General features: G+C 48.6%; 1 protein-coding gene across 2 annotated transcripts in view; it reads left to right on the forward strand.

Moving 5' to 3' along the window:
* Positions 1-4014: 4014 nt before the first annotated feature.
* Positions 4015-16853, forward strand: part of ATG14 (autophagy related 14) — a 33615-nt gene continuing 20776 nt past the window's right edge. Inside the window, exon 1 of one of the 2 annotated variants that reach the window (XM_073586098.1) lies at positions 4015-4288. In XM_073586098.1, coding sequence (XP_073442199.1) covers positions 4059-4288 — 230 coding nt within the window. In that variant the 5' untranslated portion in view covers positions 4015-4058. The remainder of the gene's footprint in view (positions 4289-16853) is intronic. The other variant, XM_073586107.1, reaches the window with a different exon arrangement.

Here is a 16853-nt window from a genome sequence, read left to right on the forward strand (position 1 = left end):
AGGAAAGCCCACCCAATTCCCTGGATTCCCTTGTCCTTTATGCAGTGAACATGGCCTATATGTCTGAAGGGTTTTTACCCAACCAATGGATATGATATACTAACAATAAATTCTACTATAAGCATCGCCACATGCCTTTTATGTTTTCAGTTCCTTCACTAGCTATTATTGGTCTACAGGAGCTCCGTGGTTGGCTCCATAGCAAAGAGCACCGATCTCAAGCTAACTCTAATTTGTTGGGGTGCCACCTACCTGTTAAACTAGGTAGCCAAACTTTTCTAGGCCGCTGCTTCTCCATTAGAGGACTATTTGTGGGGTGAGTGAACTCCATTCCATTTATTTGGCCAATATGACAGACCGGTGCTTGAGGAAACCTGTTCAGGATTCTGCATTGGGACTCTATCCCTCCTCAGCTTCAAGGTACAGAAGTAAATAAGGCCATCATTGCTGATCTGTTATAATAGGTGTGTTCTGATGCACTCCAACATTGAATATACAATGCAAAGAATAAAGTTGTGGAATTATGGAAATCACAGAATTGATAAATATTAATGATATAGGGGGAGTGAATGGACTTAAACACATCAAGATCCGCTACTTACAACTGCCGACCAATGAGGGAAGAAGTCCAGAACTGGAACCAGTGGTCCAGCTATGTCTCCAGTGTTCTAGGAGCAGTAGTCAATATTACCATGCCAGACTGCATGTTGCTGGTGCTACTGAGTGGCCTGCATGGTGTAAGCATGCTCCCATGGCTGCAGCATCTCTGGACTGGTCTCCCATCAAGCACCTCGGTGGCTCCATTGGTCTGTAATTACACAGGAGCTGCCAGCAGTGTATCTTGATGATTTTCCAAAATGCATTCAGTGTGTCAGAACATTCCTCAGATGACCATTAATAACCTCAGTGATTGCAGCCGAGGCTGTAAGTGCTGGGATTTCTGCACATGGCGCTTGTAAGGGTATGTGCACATGTTGTGGATTTGTGTGGATTTTTCCATGCAGAATCTGCAGGTAAAATGACCTGCGTTTTAACTGCGGATTTAGTGCAGATTTCCTGTGGATTTTGTGCCGATTTCACCTGCGGATTCCTATAATGGAAGAGGTGTAAAAACACTGTGGATTCCGCACAAAGAATAGACATGCTGAGGAAAATAAACCTCTGCGTTTCTGCACGGAATATTCTGCAGCATGTGCACAGCGGATTTGGTTTTTCATAGGTTTACATGATACTGTACACCGCATGGAAAACTGCTGCGGATCCACAGGGCCAAATCTGCAACATGTGCACATACCCTAATTGCTGCTGAAAAAAATCAGTTATTAAAACTGTCTGAGTCTTTTTACTTGTATATCATCAACATGTGTCCATCCTGCTGGGAAAACACTCTGTAGTAAGCCCAGGAAAATCTGTGCCAAATTGAGTGGATTTTGATGCAGGTTTTCTGCTGCAGACTGGCTAAAACAAAAAATACTCTGTAACCACCAGCTCCCATGATAACAGTAGGCTTGTCTTCTGATGATCTCCATATGCTCTGCTTCCAGCAATGACGTCATGCAGTACTTAGGGGGGGGTTGCGCTTTCATTAAACCTTACAATTTTTCCCACAGATGTAGATTTTGGTGTAAAAAAAAATATATTTTTGCAGATTTTCTCTTCTGCAATGAACCCCATGAATTGTCATACTATTTAATGGAGTTGCCTGGGACTTTGGGGAGGGGGGGTGATCCTTCTTTTCTTCAACAGCACACTGTTCCTTTCCCTGCTGTGTAGGGGCTGTGCTGAAGATTGACAGTGCAGACCAGCAACATGGTCATGCTCATGGTAGGCAGATTAGGCATCTGCCTAGGGCTCCCACTACCCCAGGGGTCCCTGGTGGAATCCCCCAAATGGCAGCAGACTATGTGGGAGCTATGTGGTCGGGCACCTAGGCGGTGAGTAGTAAGCTGACGCTGTGGTGGTGGTTGGGCACATAGGTGGTTAGTAGTAAGCTGCCGCTGTTGCGGTGGTTGGGCACCTAGGCGGTGAGTAGTAAGCTGATGCTGTGGCGGTGGTCAGGCACCTAGGCGGTGAGTAGTAAGCTGACACTGTGGCGGTGGTCGGGCACCTAGGCGGTGAGTAGTAAGCTGACGCTGTGGTTGGGCACCTAGGCGGTGAGTAGTAAGCTGACGCGGTGTTCGGGCACCTAGGCGGTGAGTAGCAAGCTGACGCTGTGGCGGTGGTCGGGCACCTAGGAGGTGAATAGTAAGCTGACGCTGTGGCGGTGGTCGGGCACCTAGGTGGTGAGTAGTAAGCTGACGCGGTGGTCGGGCACCTAGGCGGGTTATTAAGCTGACGCGGTGGTCGGGCACCTAGGCGGTGAGTAGTAAGCTGACGCTGTGGCGGTGGTCGGGCACCTAGGCGGTGAATAGTAAGCTGCCGCTGTGGCGGTGGTCGGGCACCTAGGTGGTGAGTAGTAAGCTGACGCGGTGGTCGGGCACCTAGGCGGGTTAGTAAGCTGACGCGGTGGTCGGGCACCTAGGCGGTGAGTAGTAAGCTGCCGCTGTGGCGGTGGTCGGGCACCTAGGCGGTGAGTAGTAAGCTGCCGCTGTGGCGGTGGTCGGGCACCTAGGCGGTGAGTAGTAAGCTGCCGCTGTGGCGGTGGTCGGGCACCTAGGCGGTGAGTAGTAAGCTGCCGCTGTTGCGGTGGTCGGGCACCTAGGCGGTGAGTAGTAAGCTGCCGCTGTTGCGGTGGTCGGGCATCTAGGCGGTGAGTAGTAAGCTGACGCTGTGGCGGTGGTCGGGCACCTAGGCGGTGAGGAGTAAGCTGACGCTGTGGCGGTGGTCGGGCATCTAGGCGGTGAGAAGTAAGCTGACGCTGTGGCGGTGGTCGGGCATCTAGGCGGTGAGAAGTAAGCTGACGCTGTGGCGGTGGTCGGGCACCTAGGCGGTGAGTAGTAAGCTGACGCTGTGGCGGTGGTCGGGCATCTAGGCGGTGAGTAGTAAGCTGACGCTGTGGCGGTGGTCGGGCACCTAGGCGGTGAGGAGTAAGCTGACGCTGTGGCGGTGGTCGGGCATCTAGGCGGTGAGAAGTAAGCTGACGCTGTGGCGGTGGTCGGGCATCTAGGCGGTGAGAAGTAAGCTGACGCTGTGGCGGTGGTCGGGCACCTAGGCGGTGAGTAGTAAGCTGACGCTGTGGCGGTGGTTGGGCACCTAGGCGGTGAGGAGTAAGCTGACGCTGTGGCGGTGGTCGGGCATCTAGGCGGTGAGAAGTAAGCTGACGCTGTGGCGGTGGTCGGGCATCTAGGCGGTGAGAAGTAAGCTGACGCTGTGGCGGTGGTCGGGCACCTAGGCGGTGAGTAGTAAGCTGCCGCTGTTGCGGTGGTTGGGCATCTAGGCGGTGAGTAGTAAGCTGCCGCTGTGGCGGTGGTCGGGCATCTAGGCGGTGAGTAGTAAGCTCACACTATGGCGGTGGTCTGGTACCTAGGCGGTGAGTAGTAAAATCTAAAATTAAGAACTCAGTTGTAAAAGGTAAATCACACAGTTGCTCCTTGCTACAACTACTTTGCGATTTTACTCGTGTGTGAATATGAGACAACCCCTGCAAGACACAAACACGCTGAAGGTGCTCGGTGACACACCAAATATCAGAGACCGGATTATGGGCCCCTCCAGTGGTTTTCTATGCCATACCTCCCCCTCGGGAGCAGACAGCTGATTAGTGAGGCGGCGGCGGTCTCCTACTGCCAACCTATATTTTACATATGGGTCACTGATATGCAAGTCCCAGACAACCTCTTTATGGCGGTAAAAATGTAGTGTGTGAAGGTGCTGCAGGGTCACCATTACACTGCCTGGCACAGACACGGCCTGCAGTGTGAGTCTGGTGACACAACGCTCGTCCTGTGAGAGGCGAGCTCGCCGCTCTATACTACTCTGCCGCCCCCTAATGACGTCAGCAGCGCTCCGTCAGGTCACGTGTCACCTGCCTGCCGCGGACGCTATCCCCGCCCCCTTTTCCCAGCGTGCACCTGCTTGAAAACAAAATCCCACGTGACAGCCGGTGAGAAGAAGCTGTCATGGCGTCTCCCAGTGAGCGAGGAGTCCGGAGCTGGCAGCAGTTCCCGGCGGGGGCGAGCGGGAGCCCCCGCAGAGGGACGGAGCTGGTGGACTCTGTGGATGACGCCGAGGGGCTGTATGTGGCTGTGGAGCGCTGCCCCTTATGTAACACGACGCGCCGGAGGCTGACCTGCGCCAAGTGCGTCCAGAGCGGCGACTTCATCTTCTTTGATGGGAGGGACACGGAGAGGTAAGTGCGGGGGCTGTGGGCTCCATGTACACCAGGCGGTGGGGGAGGAGAGACGCTGCAGCGCGACTTTCATGTTATTTACAGCACTGGCAAAAATGAAGAGACCACTGCACAGTTCTATAAAAATCAGCTTCTCTACATGTCTGACAGCCATTCCATTCCAGTGTCAGTTGAATTCCAACCAGAGTACACCTCATTCTACTTAATGTGCTTCTGATTAGGTGATCACCTGAACCAAATCTTATTTAACGAAGGAAAGTATGAAAAACCCTGCTGTGATGTTGACAATCCTCTTGCAATAGGACAAGCTGGATGGCAAAACAAGTGCTAGCAATATCCCAAAAGTAATAGGAATGAAAAAATAGCTTTTAACCATGCCAAAGGAGTTGAAAAGAGTGAGGAAAAAAAGGCTCCATTCTGGCTTTACTAGCAGAGGGATACAGTGAAAGTCATGTTGCCTCCATCCTTAAAATTTCTAAGACGACAGTCCATTCAGCAACTGCAGGATGACTTCAAGTGACCCTCAAAAGCAATGGCAAATGACAGCTGGGGTGAAGTGCACGGCAAGAACAGTTCATAACAGGCTCCTAGAGGCAGGGCTCAAGTCATGTAAAGGTAGAAAAAAGCCTTTCATCAATGAGAAGCAAAGGAGAGCCAGGCTGAAGTTTCGCCAAAGACCATAAGGATTGGACCATAGAGGACTGGAGTAAGGTAATCTTCTCTGATGAGCCTAATTTTCAATTCTGCCCAACACCTGGTCGTCTAATGGTTAGACGGAGACCTGGAGAGGAGTACAAGCCACAGTGTCTTGCACTCACTGTGACATTTGCTGGAGGATCGGTGATGATCTGGGGATGCTTCAGCAATGCTGGAATTGGGCAGGTTAATCTTTGTGAAGGACGTGTGAATCAAGCCGCATACAAGGTTATCCTGGAATAACAGTTGATTCCTTCTGCTCAGGCAATGTTCCCCAACTCTGAGGACTGTTTTTTCCAGCAGGACAATGCGCTATGCCACACACCTAGGTCAATCAATGTATGGATGAAGGACCATCACATCAAATCCCTGTCATGGCCAGCCCAATCTCCAGACCTGAACCCCATTGAAAACCTCTGGAATGTAATCAAGAGGAAGATGGATAGTCACAAGTCATCAAACAAAGAAGAACTGCTTAAATGTTTGTACCAGGAGTGGCATAAGGTCACCCAAAAGCAGCGTGAAAGACTGGTGGAAAGCATGCCAAGACGCATGAAAGCTGTGATTAAAAATCATGGTTATTCCACAAAATATTGATTTCTGATCTCTTCCTGAGTTAAAACATTAGTATTGTTTCTAAAGGATTATGAAATTATTTTATTAGCATTATTTTTTTTTCTTATTCAAAATTTTATTGTTTTATAATACACAACAAAAACAAACATGTCAACAGGTTCAAAAGAACACACCATATGGCATAGTAACTACTGAAAAAGAGAATTGTGTAGTAACATGAAAACAAACAACTCTACGGTATCAACAGTAGTTTGCGAAAGACAAAGACAATTGACAACCTGTTAAACTAAATGACAAGAAGAAGAGAAAAGAGAAGAAATGTTTATAGGGACCATGAGGACAAATCACTAAGGCAGACGGAGCATGAACTATGATACAGGCATATCAAATATCGTAAAAGGATAAAATAGCAATTAGCATATTTTGGTACATCACTGAGGATAAGAAGGACTCCCAATAAAAACATTTTGCAGCTAATTTGTTAGCTGCCTCTTGTGTATGGGCTATCGGGGATTCCATCCGGTGAACTCTAGCCACCTCCCCAAACCATTCCTCTAGCGGAGGTGGGTCTAAGGACTTCCAGTGCCGTGGAATTACCACCTTAGTAGCCTGAGGAAGGTGCTTCTTGGCATTATTTGAGGTCTGAAAGCACGTGTACCTCAAATAATGTATATGTGTAAACCCCCCAACTACAGGAGATGCGGAGTATAGAATGTGGGGGTCCTGGTATATACGTGTAAACCCCTCCCTACACTATAGGAGATGCGGAGTGTAGGATGCGGGAGTCCTGGTATATACATGTACCACCCCTCCCTACACTATAGGAGATGCGGAGTGTAGAATGCGGGAGTCCTGGTATATACATGTACCTCCCTCCTCCCCCCCCCCCCCCCCTAACTACAGGAGCTGCAGAGTATAGAATGCGGGGGTCCTGGTATATACATGTACCCCCCCCCCCCCCCACCCCACCCCAACTACAGGAGCTGCGGAGTATAGGATGCGTGGGTCCTGGTATATACGTGTAAGCCCCTCCCTGCACTATAGGAGATGCGGAGTGTAGGATGCGGGAGTCCTGGTATATACATGTACCACCCCTCCCTACACTATAGGAGATGCGGCGTGTAGGATGCGGGAGTCCTAGTATATACATGTACCTCCCCCTCCTAACTACAGGAGCTGCAGAGTATAGAATGCGGGGGTCCTGGTATATACATGTACCCCCCCCCCCCCCCAACTACAGGAGATGCGGAGTAAAGGATGCGGGGGTCCTGGTATATACATGTATCTCCCCTTCTAACTACAGGAGCTGCGGAGTATAGGATGCGTGGGTCCTGGTATATACATGTATCTCCCCTTCTAACTACAGGAGCTGCGGAGTATAGAATGCGGGAGTCCCGGTATATACGTGTAAACCTCTCCCTACACTACAGGAGATGCGGAGTATAGGATGCAGGGTTCCCTGTACCCCCCCCCCCCCAACTGCAGGGGATGCGGAGTATATGTTATGGGGGTTACCACTGATGCTTTGAGCGGGGTTTATTGTAATTAGAGATGCAATGTGCGATCATAGAAGTGAATAGAGTCTCTGCAATCTCGCATGGAACCCTGTCTGTTCTGCGGAGCGGCGCGATAGCTCCCACCATTCCCCCCAATGTGTTCTTTGGAGCCCGTCAGTGGTGGAGACATGGCTCTTTCCATCAACTTTTTTGCAAGATTTGGAAACTGGCAAGCACAAAGCCAACTTGGTGCTGTGAGTAATTTTTACCATGTCAGATGATATACCAGAAATACACGATGGGCGGGAAGCCCACTTTTTGAAAACACGAAGGACCCCTGTACAGCTGAGGGATAGATCTGCATTTAAGCAGAGAATAAATGTCATCTGTGTCCATTACAAAAATTATCAATGACACTGAGGACCCCTGTTTTTTTGGTTGGTGGGGGACCCCCTATACACACAGCGTGGAATATCATGGTTACTTGTCATAGCTGCCAGTGACCTTTTCCACAGGTAGATGAACTGGTGAACTATGTAGGAGGCACTCCATAAGGACTGTTTTTATATATAGCTGATCAGGAAGGGGGTCCGTACTTGCGATCTTTCCCTCTCCTGTGAATACCAGCTTCCCTCTGTAAATAGCTAGAAATGCTGCCAGTGATAAAAGGTGCGACCATTTAAGTTCGTACATGAGTCATGGTGGTTTGGCTGAACATTTGCCCGTTTTAACCCCTTCACTACCAAGGGTGGTTTGCACGTTAACTCCCGGGCCAATTTTTTGCAATTCTGACCACTGTCCCTTTATGAGGTAATAACTCTGGAACACTTCCATGGATCCTGGTGATTCTGACACTGGTTTCTCGTGACATATTGTACTTCATGTTAGTGGTAAAATTTCATTCAAATAACTTGCGTTTATTTGTGAAAAAAATGGAAATTTGGTGAAAATGTTTAAAATTTCACAATTTTCCAACTTTGAATTTTCATGCCCTTAAATCACAGAGATACGGCACACAAAAAACCTTAATAAATAACATTTCCCACATGTTTACTTTACATCAGCACAATTTTGGAACCAACATTTTTTTTTTTTTTTTGTTAGGAAGTTATAAGGGTTAAAAGTTGACCAGCGATTTCTCACTTTTGCAGCACCATTTTATTTTTACGGACCACATCACATTTGAAGCCACTTTGAGGGGTCTATATGATAGAAAATACCCAAAAGTGACACTATTCTAAAAACTGCACCCCTTAAGGTGCTCAAAACCACATTCAAGAAGTTTATTAACCCTTCAGGTGAGTCACAGGAATTTTTTTGAATATTTAAAAAAAAAAATGAACATTTAACTTTTTTTCACAAAAAAATACTTCAGGTTCAATTTTTTTTTATTTTACCAAGGGTAACAGGAGAAATTGGACTGCAAAAGTTATTGTGCAATTTGTCCTGAGTACGCTGATACCTGATATGTGGGGGGGAACCACTGTTTCGGCGCATGGCAGAGCTCAGAATGGAAGGAGCGCCGTTTGACTTTTTCAATGCAAAATTGGCTGGAATTCAGATCGGACGCCATGTCACGTTTGGAGAGCCCCTGATGTACCTTAACAGTGGTGACCCCATTTTGGAAACTAGACCCCCCCCCCCCCCCAAGGAACTTATCTAGATATGTGATGAGAACTTTGAACCCACAAGGGCTTCACAGAAGTTTATAACGTACAGCGGTACAATTAAAAAATCATATTTTTCCACAAAAATAATCTTTCACCCCCAATTTTTATTTTCCCAAGGGTAACAGGACCCTAAAAGTTATTGTGCAATTTGTCCTGAGTACGCTGATACCCCACATGTCGCGATTGGAAAACCCCTGATGTACCAAAACAGTGGAAACCCCCCACAAACGACCCCATTTTGGAAACTAGACCCCCTAAGGAACTTATCTAGATGTGTGGTGAGCACTTTGAACCCCCAAGGGCTTCTCAGAAGTTTATAACGCCCGGGCAAAAAATAAAAAAATCGTATTTTTTCCACAAACATGATCTTTTAGTCCCCAATTTTTTTTATTTTCCCAAGGGTACCAGGAGAAATTGGACCCCAAAAGTTGTCCAATTTGTCCTGAGTATGCTGATACCCCATATGTGGGAGAAAACTACTGTATGGGTACACGTTGGGGGTCGGAAGGGAAGTAGTGACGTTTTGGAATGCAGACTTTGATGGAATGGTCTGTGGGTGTCATGTTGCTTTTGGAGAGCCCCTGATGTACCTAAACAGTGGAAACCCCCCACAAACGACCCCATTTTGGAAACTAGACCCCCTAAGGAACTTATCTAGATGTGTGGTGAGCACTTTGAACCCCCAAGTGCTTCACAGTAGTTTATAACGCCCGGGCGTGAAAATAAAAAAATCATTTTTTTTCCACAAAAATGATATTTTTGCCCCCAATTTTTTATTTTCCTAAGGGTAATAGGAGAAATTGGACCCCAAAAGTTGTTTTGCAATTTGTCCTGAGTACGCTGATACCCTATATGTGGGGGTAAAACACTGTTTGGGCGCATGGCAGAGCTTGGAAGGGAAGGAGCACCATTTGACTTTTTCAACGCAGAATTGGCTGGAATTGAGATCAGACGCCATGTTGCGTTTGGAGAGCACCTGATGTGCCTAAACAGTGGAAACCCCCCAATCAGGGGTGGATTAAGGGTAGCCAGGGCCCGGGGCAGTTCAGACTCTGTGGGCCCCCCTCGTCACGTGACGGGGGTCACGAATCGTAGAGCCACACTCTACATAGAGAATAATGGGGGCTCCAGCACCGACCTCCACCTGCAGAGCCGCACTCCACATAGAGAATAATGGAGCCTCCAGCACCGACCTCCACCCGCAGAGCCACACTCCACATAGAGAATAATGGAGCCTCCAGCACCGACCTCCACCCGCAGAGCCCCACTCCACATAGAGAATAATGGAGCCTCCACCCGCACTCCACATAGAGAATAATGGAGCCTCCAGCACCGACCTCTACCCGCAGAGCCGCACTCCACATAGAGAATAATGGAGCCTCCAGATCCGACCTCCACATATAGAATAATGGAGCCTCCAGCACCTACCTCCACCCGCAGAGCCGCACTCCACATAGAGAATAATGGAGCCTCCAGCACCTACCTCCACCCGCAGAGCCACACTCCACATAGAGAATAATGGAGCCTCCAGCACCGACCTCCACCCGCAGAGCCGCACTCCACATAGAGAATAATGGGGCCTCCAGCACCGACCTCCACCCGCAGAGCCGCACTCCACATAGAGAATAATGGAGCCTCCAGCACCGACCTCCACCCGCAGAGCCGCACTCCACATAGAGAATAATGGGGCCTCCAGCACCGACCTCCACCCGCAGAGCCGCACTCCACATAGAGAATAATGGAGCCTCCAGCACCTACCTCCACCCGCAGAGCCGCACTCCACATTGAGAATAATGGAGCTTCCAGCACTGACCTCCACCCGCAGAGCCGCACTCCACATAGAGAATAATGGGGCCTCCAGCACCGACCTCCACCCGCAGAGCCGCACTCCACATACATGGCTGCTCTCAGTGCTCTGTGCTGTGCGCACAGGACCTGTGATGAGGTCACAGGAGGGGAGGAGACAGGGGTCACATGATCGGGGGCCCTGACACCTTACCTCCTGTGATCTCATCACAAGCCTTTGCACGCTACCAGCAGCATCAGCGTTCACGCTACTTGTAGATGCTGCTGGTAGCAGAGCACATAATGCCGCCCCCACGGTCACTCACTTTTAGGTGGGGAGAAGATGGAGTGCCATTGCAGCAGCCAGCAGGAATGTGGTGGGGGCCCCCTTAGAAGCTCTTGTGGTGGGGGCCCCGGGGCTGAAGCCCCGCCTGCCCTGCCTATAATCCGGCCCTGCGCGGTGGCGGATTATAATGGGGCAATTTACTGGCCTGGGCTGTGGGCCCCTTAACCCCACTGGGCCCGGGGCAACTGCCCAAATTGACCTCATTATAATCCGCCACTGCCCCCAATTATAACTCCAACAATAACCACAACACACCCCTAACCCTAATCTCAGCCCTAACCCTAGCCCTAATGGGAAAATGGAAATAAATGCATTTTCTTTTAATTTTATTATTTTTCCCTAACTAAGGGGGTGATTTACTATTTATGGCAGGTTTTATATTTGGCAGCTTTCATAGGCTAAAAGACGCTTTTTATTGTAAATAGCTGAAGAGCCCGGCGCTGCCCGGGCATAGTAACTAACTGTGGTTAGTTATAGAAAATTATAATTATCTTCCATCCCATAGTCCCATGCCCATATACCCATCATACATATCCACGATCCCATAGGCCCGTGCCCATATACCCATCATACATATCCTCCATCCCATAGTCGAGTGCCCATATACCCATCACACATCCTCCATCCCATAGTCGAGTGCCCATATACCCATCACACATCCTCCATCCCATAGTCCCATGCCCATATACCCATCATACATATTCTCCATCCCATAGTCCCGTGCCCATATACCCATCATACATATCCTCCATCTCATAGTCCCGTGCCCATATACCCATCATACATATCCTCCATCTCATAGTCCCGTGCCCATATACCCATCATACATATCCTCCATCCCATAGTCCCGTGCCCATATACCCATCATACATATCCTCCATCTCATAGTCCCGTGCCCATATACCCATCATACATATCCTCCATCCCATAGTCCCGTGCCCATATACATATCCGCCGTCCCGTGTCCATATGCCCATATACATATCCTCCATCCCATAGTCCTGTGCCCATATACCCATCATACATATCCTCCATCCCATAGTCCCGTGCCCATATACCCGTCATACATATCCTCCATCCCATAGTCCCGTGCCCATATACTCATCACACATCCTCCAATCCATAGTCAACCATTGCGACATCATAATGAGCGGCGGCGGGGCTTGCAACCTTTGACATCAGCGTCGCCATGCTAACCATTGTGTCATCATAATGAGGGGCGGGGCTTGGCGTGCACGCACTGCTTCCCCAGTATGCAAATAGGGGCATTGTGACATCACAATGAGGGGCGGGGCTTGACGCGCACACACTTTTCCCCCAGTATGTAGATAGGGGCAAAATTGTTTGGCGAATTGGAACGCGCGGGGTTAAAATTATTGAGAACTATAATTTTTCCATATTTTGACCCACCAAGTCATGTGAGGTCTTATTTTTTGCGGGACGAGTTGACATTTTTATTGGTACCATTTTCGGGCACGTGACATCTTTTGATCGCTTTTTATTCCGATTTTTGGGACGCAGAATGACCAAAAACCAGCGTTTCATGAATTTCTTTTGGGGGGGGTGCGTTTACACCGTTCCGCGTGCGGTGAAATTGATAAAGTGGTTTTATTCTTCGGGTCAGTACGGTTACAGCGATACCTCATTTGTCATTTTTTTATGTTTTGGCGCTTTTATGCAATGAAAACAATTTTATATAAAAAATAATTTTTGCATCGCTTTATTCTGCGAGCTATAACTTTTTTTTAACTTTTTTTGCTGATGATGCTGTATGGCAGCTCGTTTTTTGCGGGACAAGCTGACGTTTTCAGCGGTACCATGGATATGTATATGCGTCTTTTTGATCGCGCATTATTGCACTTTTTGTTCGGCGGTATGATAATAAATCATTATTTTTTTGCTTCGTTTTATTAAGGGGTTCGCTAAAGGGGTTAACTAATGGGACAGTTTTATAGGGCAGGTCGTTACAGAGGCGGCGATACCAAATATGTGCAGTTTTGTTGTTTTTTTGGAAATAAAAAAAATGAATTTATTAGGGAACTTTTTTTTTTTTTTTTATTTAGCGATTTATTTTTTTTAATTATTTTTACACATTTTTTTTTTTTAATTTATTTATTAGGTTGTCCCAGGGGGGACATCACTGTCCTGTGACAGATCGCTGATCTGTCACAGGCAGTACTGCAGGCTTCCTCCTTGCCTGCGCTTTGCAGGCATGAGGAAACCAGCTCCCTGCAGGCCCCCGAAGGTCCCCGTCGCCATCTTGTATCCGGGGACCTGCAGGGAAAGAGCCCCGCAGCAGCGCTGTACATTGCGCTGCTGTGGGGGGCTCAGGGAACCACTGAGGGAGCCCCCTCCCTGCCGATGCTTCCCTTTAACTCCCGGTACACCACGATCGTGTTTGATCGCGGTGTGCAAGGGGTTAACGTGTCGGGGGCAGTCCGTGACCGCCCCTGACACATTATCACAGCTGACACCCGGCACAATCAGCTGACACCCGGCCGCGATCAGCGGCGCTCACCACGTGGGCGCCGCTGATCGCTATGACGTAATATTCCGTTCATGGGAATTAGGTCCAGGGTCACATGGACGAAATATTACGTCCATTGTAGGTAAGGGGTTAAAGGAGTTCCCTGCGACGCTCACTTTCACATCTGCTGGTTTGCCTGGGGCGAGTATGAAAGTTATGATATGTATAGTGGTTATATCCCCGATGAGGCTACTCGTTATGCTGATGGACTGCCTTTAATGATTTATTACTGGTGCAGGTCTGGTTTGGACAGCTTTCATCTAATCTTCATGCCCGGCTTATCTCAAGGAGGGTAAATGTGTGGGGAAAAATTTAAATGGAAAAATCTGTATGTTGATTCTGTGTAAATGCCTGAGTCTTACCTTCCAGAAAAGTGTGGCTTAGCAATATGAGCTGTCATGGCAGAGGTCACAATGATGAATGCAGCAGCATTCTTTGTAACTTGTTCAGCTTTATCATAGTGCCACCTGGTGGATGGATTCTGCTACTATAGAAATGTTACGCTGTATGATATATAGCAGACCATGTGTGTAGGGACGTTTGGACGCCAAATCGGCAACTTGAGCTCTTTGTCACGACTCTTGCACCATTCCTAAACATTTCTTACATATTCCCTGGAACATATTGAATTCAACTGACAAAAGAAATGCATGTAAAAAATCTTGCTAAAATATCATTGACCCTTTCATGTGAGATACATGTAAGTTGCACATTGGGTGCAGTGTGAGGAGTTGAGCCTGCTCTGTACAGGCCAGATGACAGCTGTTGTGTAGCCAGCACTTCCCTCTAACAGCAGTGACCAGAGCAAGCTCCAGTTGCTGCTGTTTAATAATTTGCATGCAGCTGTCGTTCTCTGACAATTGTAAAAAGTAACCACATTTTTTTTCTTGACTGGGGCCTATCTAGATCTTATCAGTTGGAAGGTGCTCTAGCATATAGATGCAGCCTGGTCTCGTGCCTTTGATCATCTAACCACCCCCTGGTGTGCTGACCCCAGCTGCCAAATTATCCCAAACCAGCTCCCACAATCCCTCTCTCCTGACCCTGTAGTGTGGCCTATATATTTAGTAGTTCCTAAGGGGAAGCACGCAGTGTGGGGTGCACTCAGGCATCCCATAAGCAAAGCATCACAGAAGCTAAGCATCAAGCAAAACGGCAGTTATCCATGGCAGTTAATCAGGGCAGGAAGCGGGTAACCCACTCTTTGCCTTCCCCTTTAACCATGTGCTTTATTTCTATCCTCCTGTGCTCCCTTGCCATCCACATTCACAACCCCATCCCCCCCCCCTCAATCACGACTCATACACATCAGCCCCTCTATACTTCCCTCTCCCATGAACTCCTCACCTTCCTGAAAAACCTCAGCCCATCTTACCCACACACATAGCAAAAAAAACTACTTACAATTCCAACAACTATTTTCTCTTTATTTTCCTACTCCTACTGATTTCAGGTGACATCTCACCCAACCCTGGTCCACCATCCCCCAACCTCAACCTCATATCGAAACCATAATAATCTTATTAATATTACTTTCACTCCCTCATGTCCATCTTTTAATTGTGCCCTCTGGAATCCACAGTCTGTTTGTAACAAGCTTCCTTTCATGCACAACTACTTTCTTAACAACTCTCTTAATCTGTTGGCCCTCACTGAAACCTGGATTCAGGATTCTGACACTATCTCTCCTGCTGCCATTCCCTATGGTGGCTTACAATTCTCTCATTCCCCGAGACCCACAAACAGATATGGTGGCGGAGTTGGCATACTCCTGTCCCCACAATCCACTTTCCACGTCATTCCCCCCCCCCCCCCAGTTCCATCACTCTCACTCTCATTCCCTTCTGTTTAAGTCCACACCATCAGGCTCTTCCGTCCCCTCTCCCTCAGAGTAGCGGTCATATACCGGCCCCCAGGCTCGGCCACCTACTTCCTTGACCACTTTTCAGCCTGGCTGCTGCACTTCATGTCCTCAGAACTACCAACTCTTATCCTGGGAGACTTCAACATCCCCATTAGCAGCCCTACTTCCACATCTGCATCCCAGCTTCTATCACTAACCACCTCTCTAGGCCTCTCGCCGCTTTCAACCTCTGAGACACACAAGGACGGTAACACCCTTGAACTGGTCTTTGTCCGGCTCTGTTCAATCTTCCACCTAAATAACTCACCGCTTCCACTCACTGACCACAGCATTCTCTCCTTCACGCTCACAAATCCTCGCCCACCCCGGCTCACTCCTACCTACCACACAGTCAGAAATCTACAAGCCATTAACAGTCAGACACTCTCAGACTCCCTACACTCATCACTGTCCCCAATCTCCTCTTTTTCCTGTCCTGATCTGGCTGTTCATCACTACAATGATGCTCTTAGAAGCACCCTTGACCAAGTAGCTCCCCTCACCCTCAGAACCTCCAAGCACAGAGTAAAACAGCCCTGGCTCACATCGCAAACTCGACTTCTCCAGCGATGCTCTAGGAGTGCTGAACGCCTATGGAGAAAAACCCGCACACCAGAAGACTTCATCCACTTCAAATTTACGCTAAGAATCTATAACGCTGCCCTTCACCTCGCCAAACAGACCTACTTCACCACCCTGATCTCCTCACTAGCCAACAACCCAAGAATCTTTGACACCTTTCACTGCCTCCTCAGGCCGAAAGCACAAGGCCCTATCACAGACATTTGTGCTGACGACCTGGCCTCCCACTTTACAGAAAAAATGGATAATATCCGTCAGGAAATCTGCTCCCAACCACCAAGTGCTGTGACTCCCATCCCTTCCTGCATCTCCCCTGGCTCACTTTCAACATTTGATTCCATCACAGAAGAAGTCTCCAGACTCCTCTCGTCCGACCACATGCACTACCGACCCCATTCCCTCACATCTCCTCCGGTTCTCTCTCCAGTCGTCACAACTCGCCTAACTGCAATCTTTAATCTTTTCATCCTTCAAACACGCCATCGTTACTCCATTACTAAAGAAACCGGCTCTCGACCCATCCTGTACAAACAAGTACAGACCAGTCTCCAATCTCCCCTTCATCTCTAAACTTTTGGAGCGCCTAGTTTACTCCCGCCTTACCCATTACCTCTCCACTCACTCACTCCTAGACCCTTCACAGTCCGGCTTCCGCCCCCTACATTTGGCTGAAACTGCACTCAAAGTGACCAATGACCTTCTGACAGCAGAACTTAACGGTGACCACTCTCTGCTCATTCTTCTTGACCTATCTGCAGCTTTCGACACTGTTGACCACCATCTTCTACTCTCTAGGCTACAGTCACTAGGCATTAAGGACACTGCTCTCTCCTGGTTCTCTTCCTATCTTTGACTGCTCCTTCAGTGTTCTGTTTTCTGGCTCCACGTCATCTCCTCTTCCTCTCGCTGTGGGGGTACCTCAGGGCTCAGTCCTTGGCCCCCTTCTCTTCTCTCTCTACACGGCCCCAATTGGACAGACCATCA

Source organism: Dendrobates tinctorius, unplaced genomic scaffold, assembly GCF_039654945.1.
Source record: "Dendrobates tinctorius isolate UK_male_01 unplaced genomic scaffold, ASM3965494v1 ptg000010l, whole genome shotgun sequence".
In the NCBI taxonomy this organism is placed as follows: Eukaryota; Metazoa; Chordata; class Amphibia; order Anura; family Dendrobatidae; genus Dendrobates; species Dendrobates tinctorius.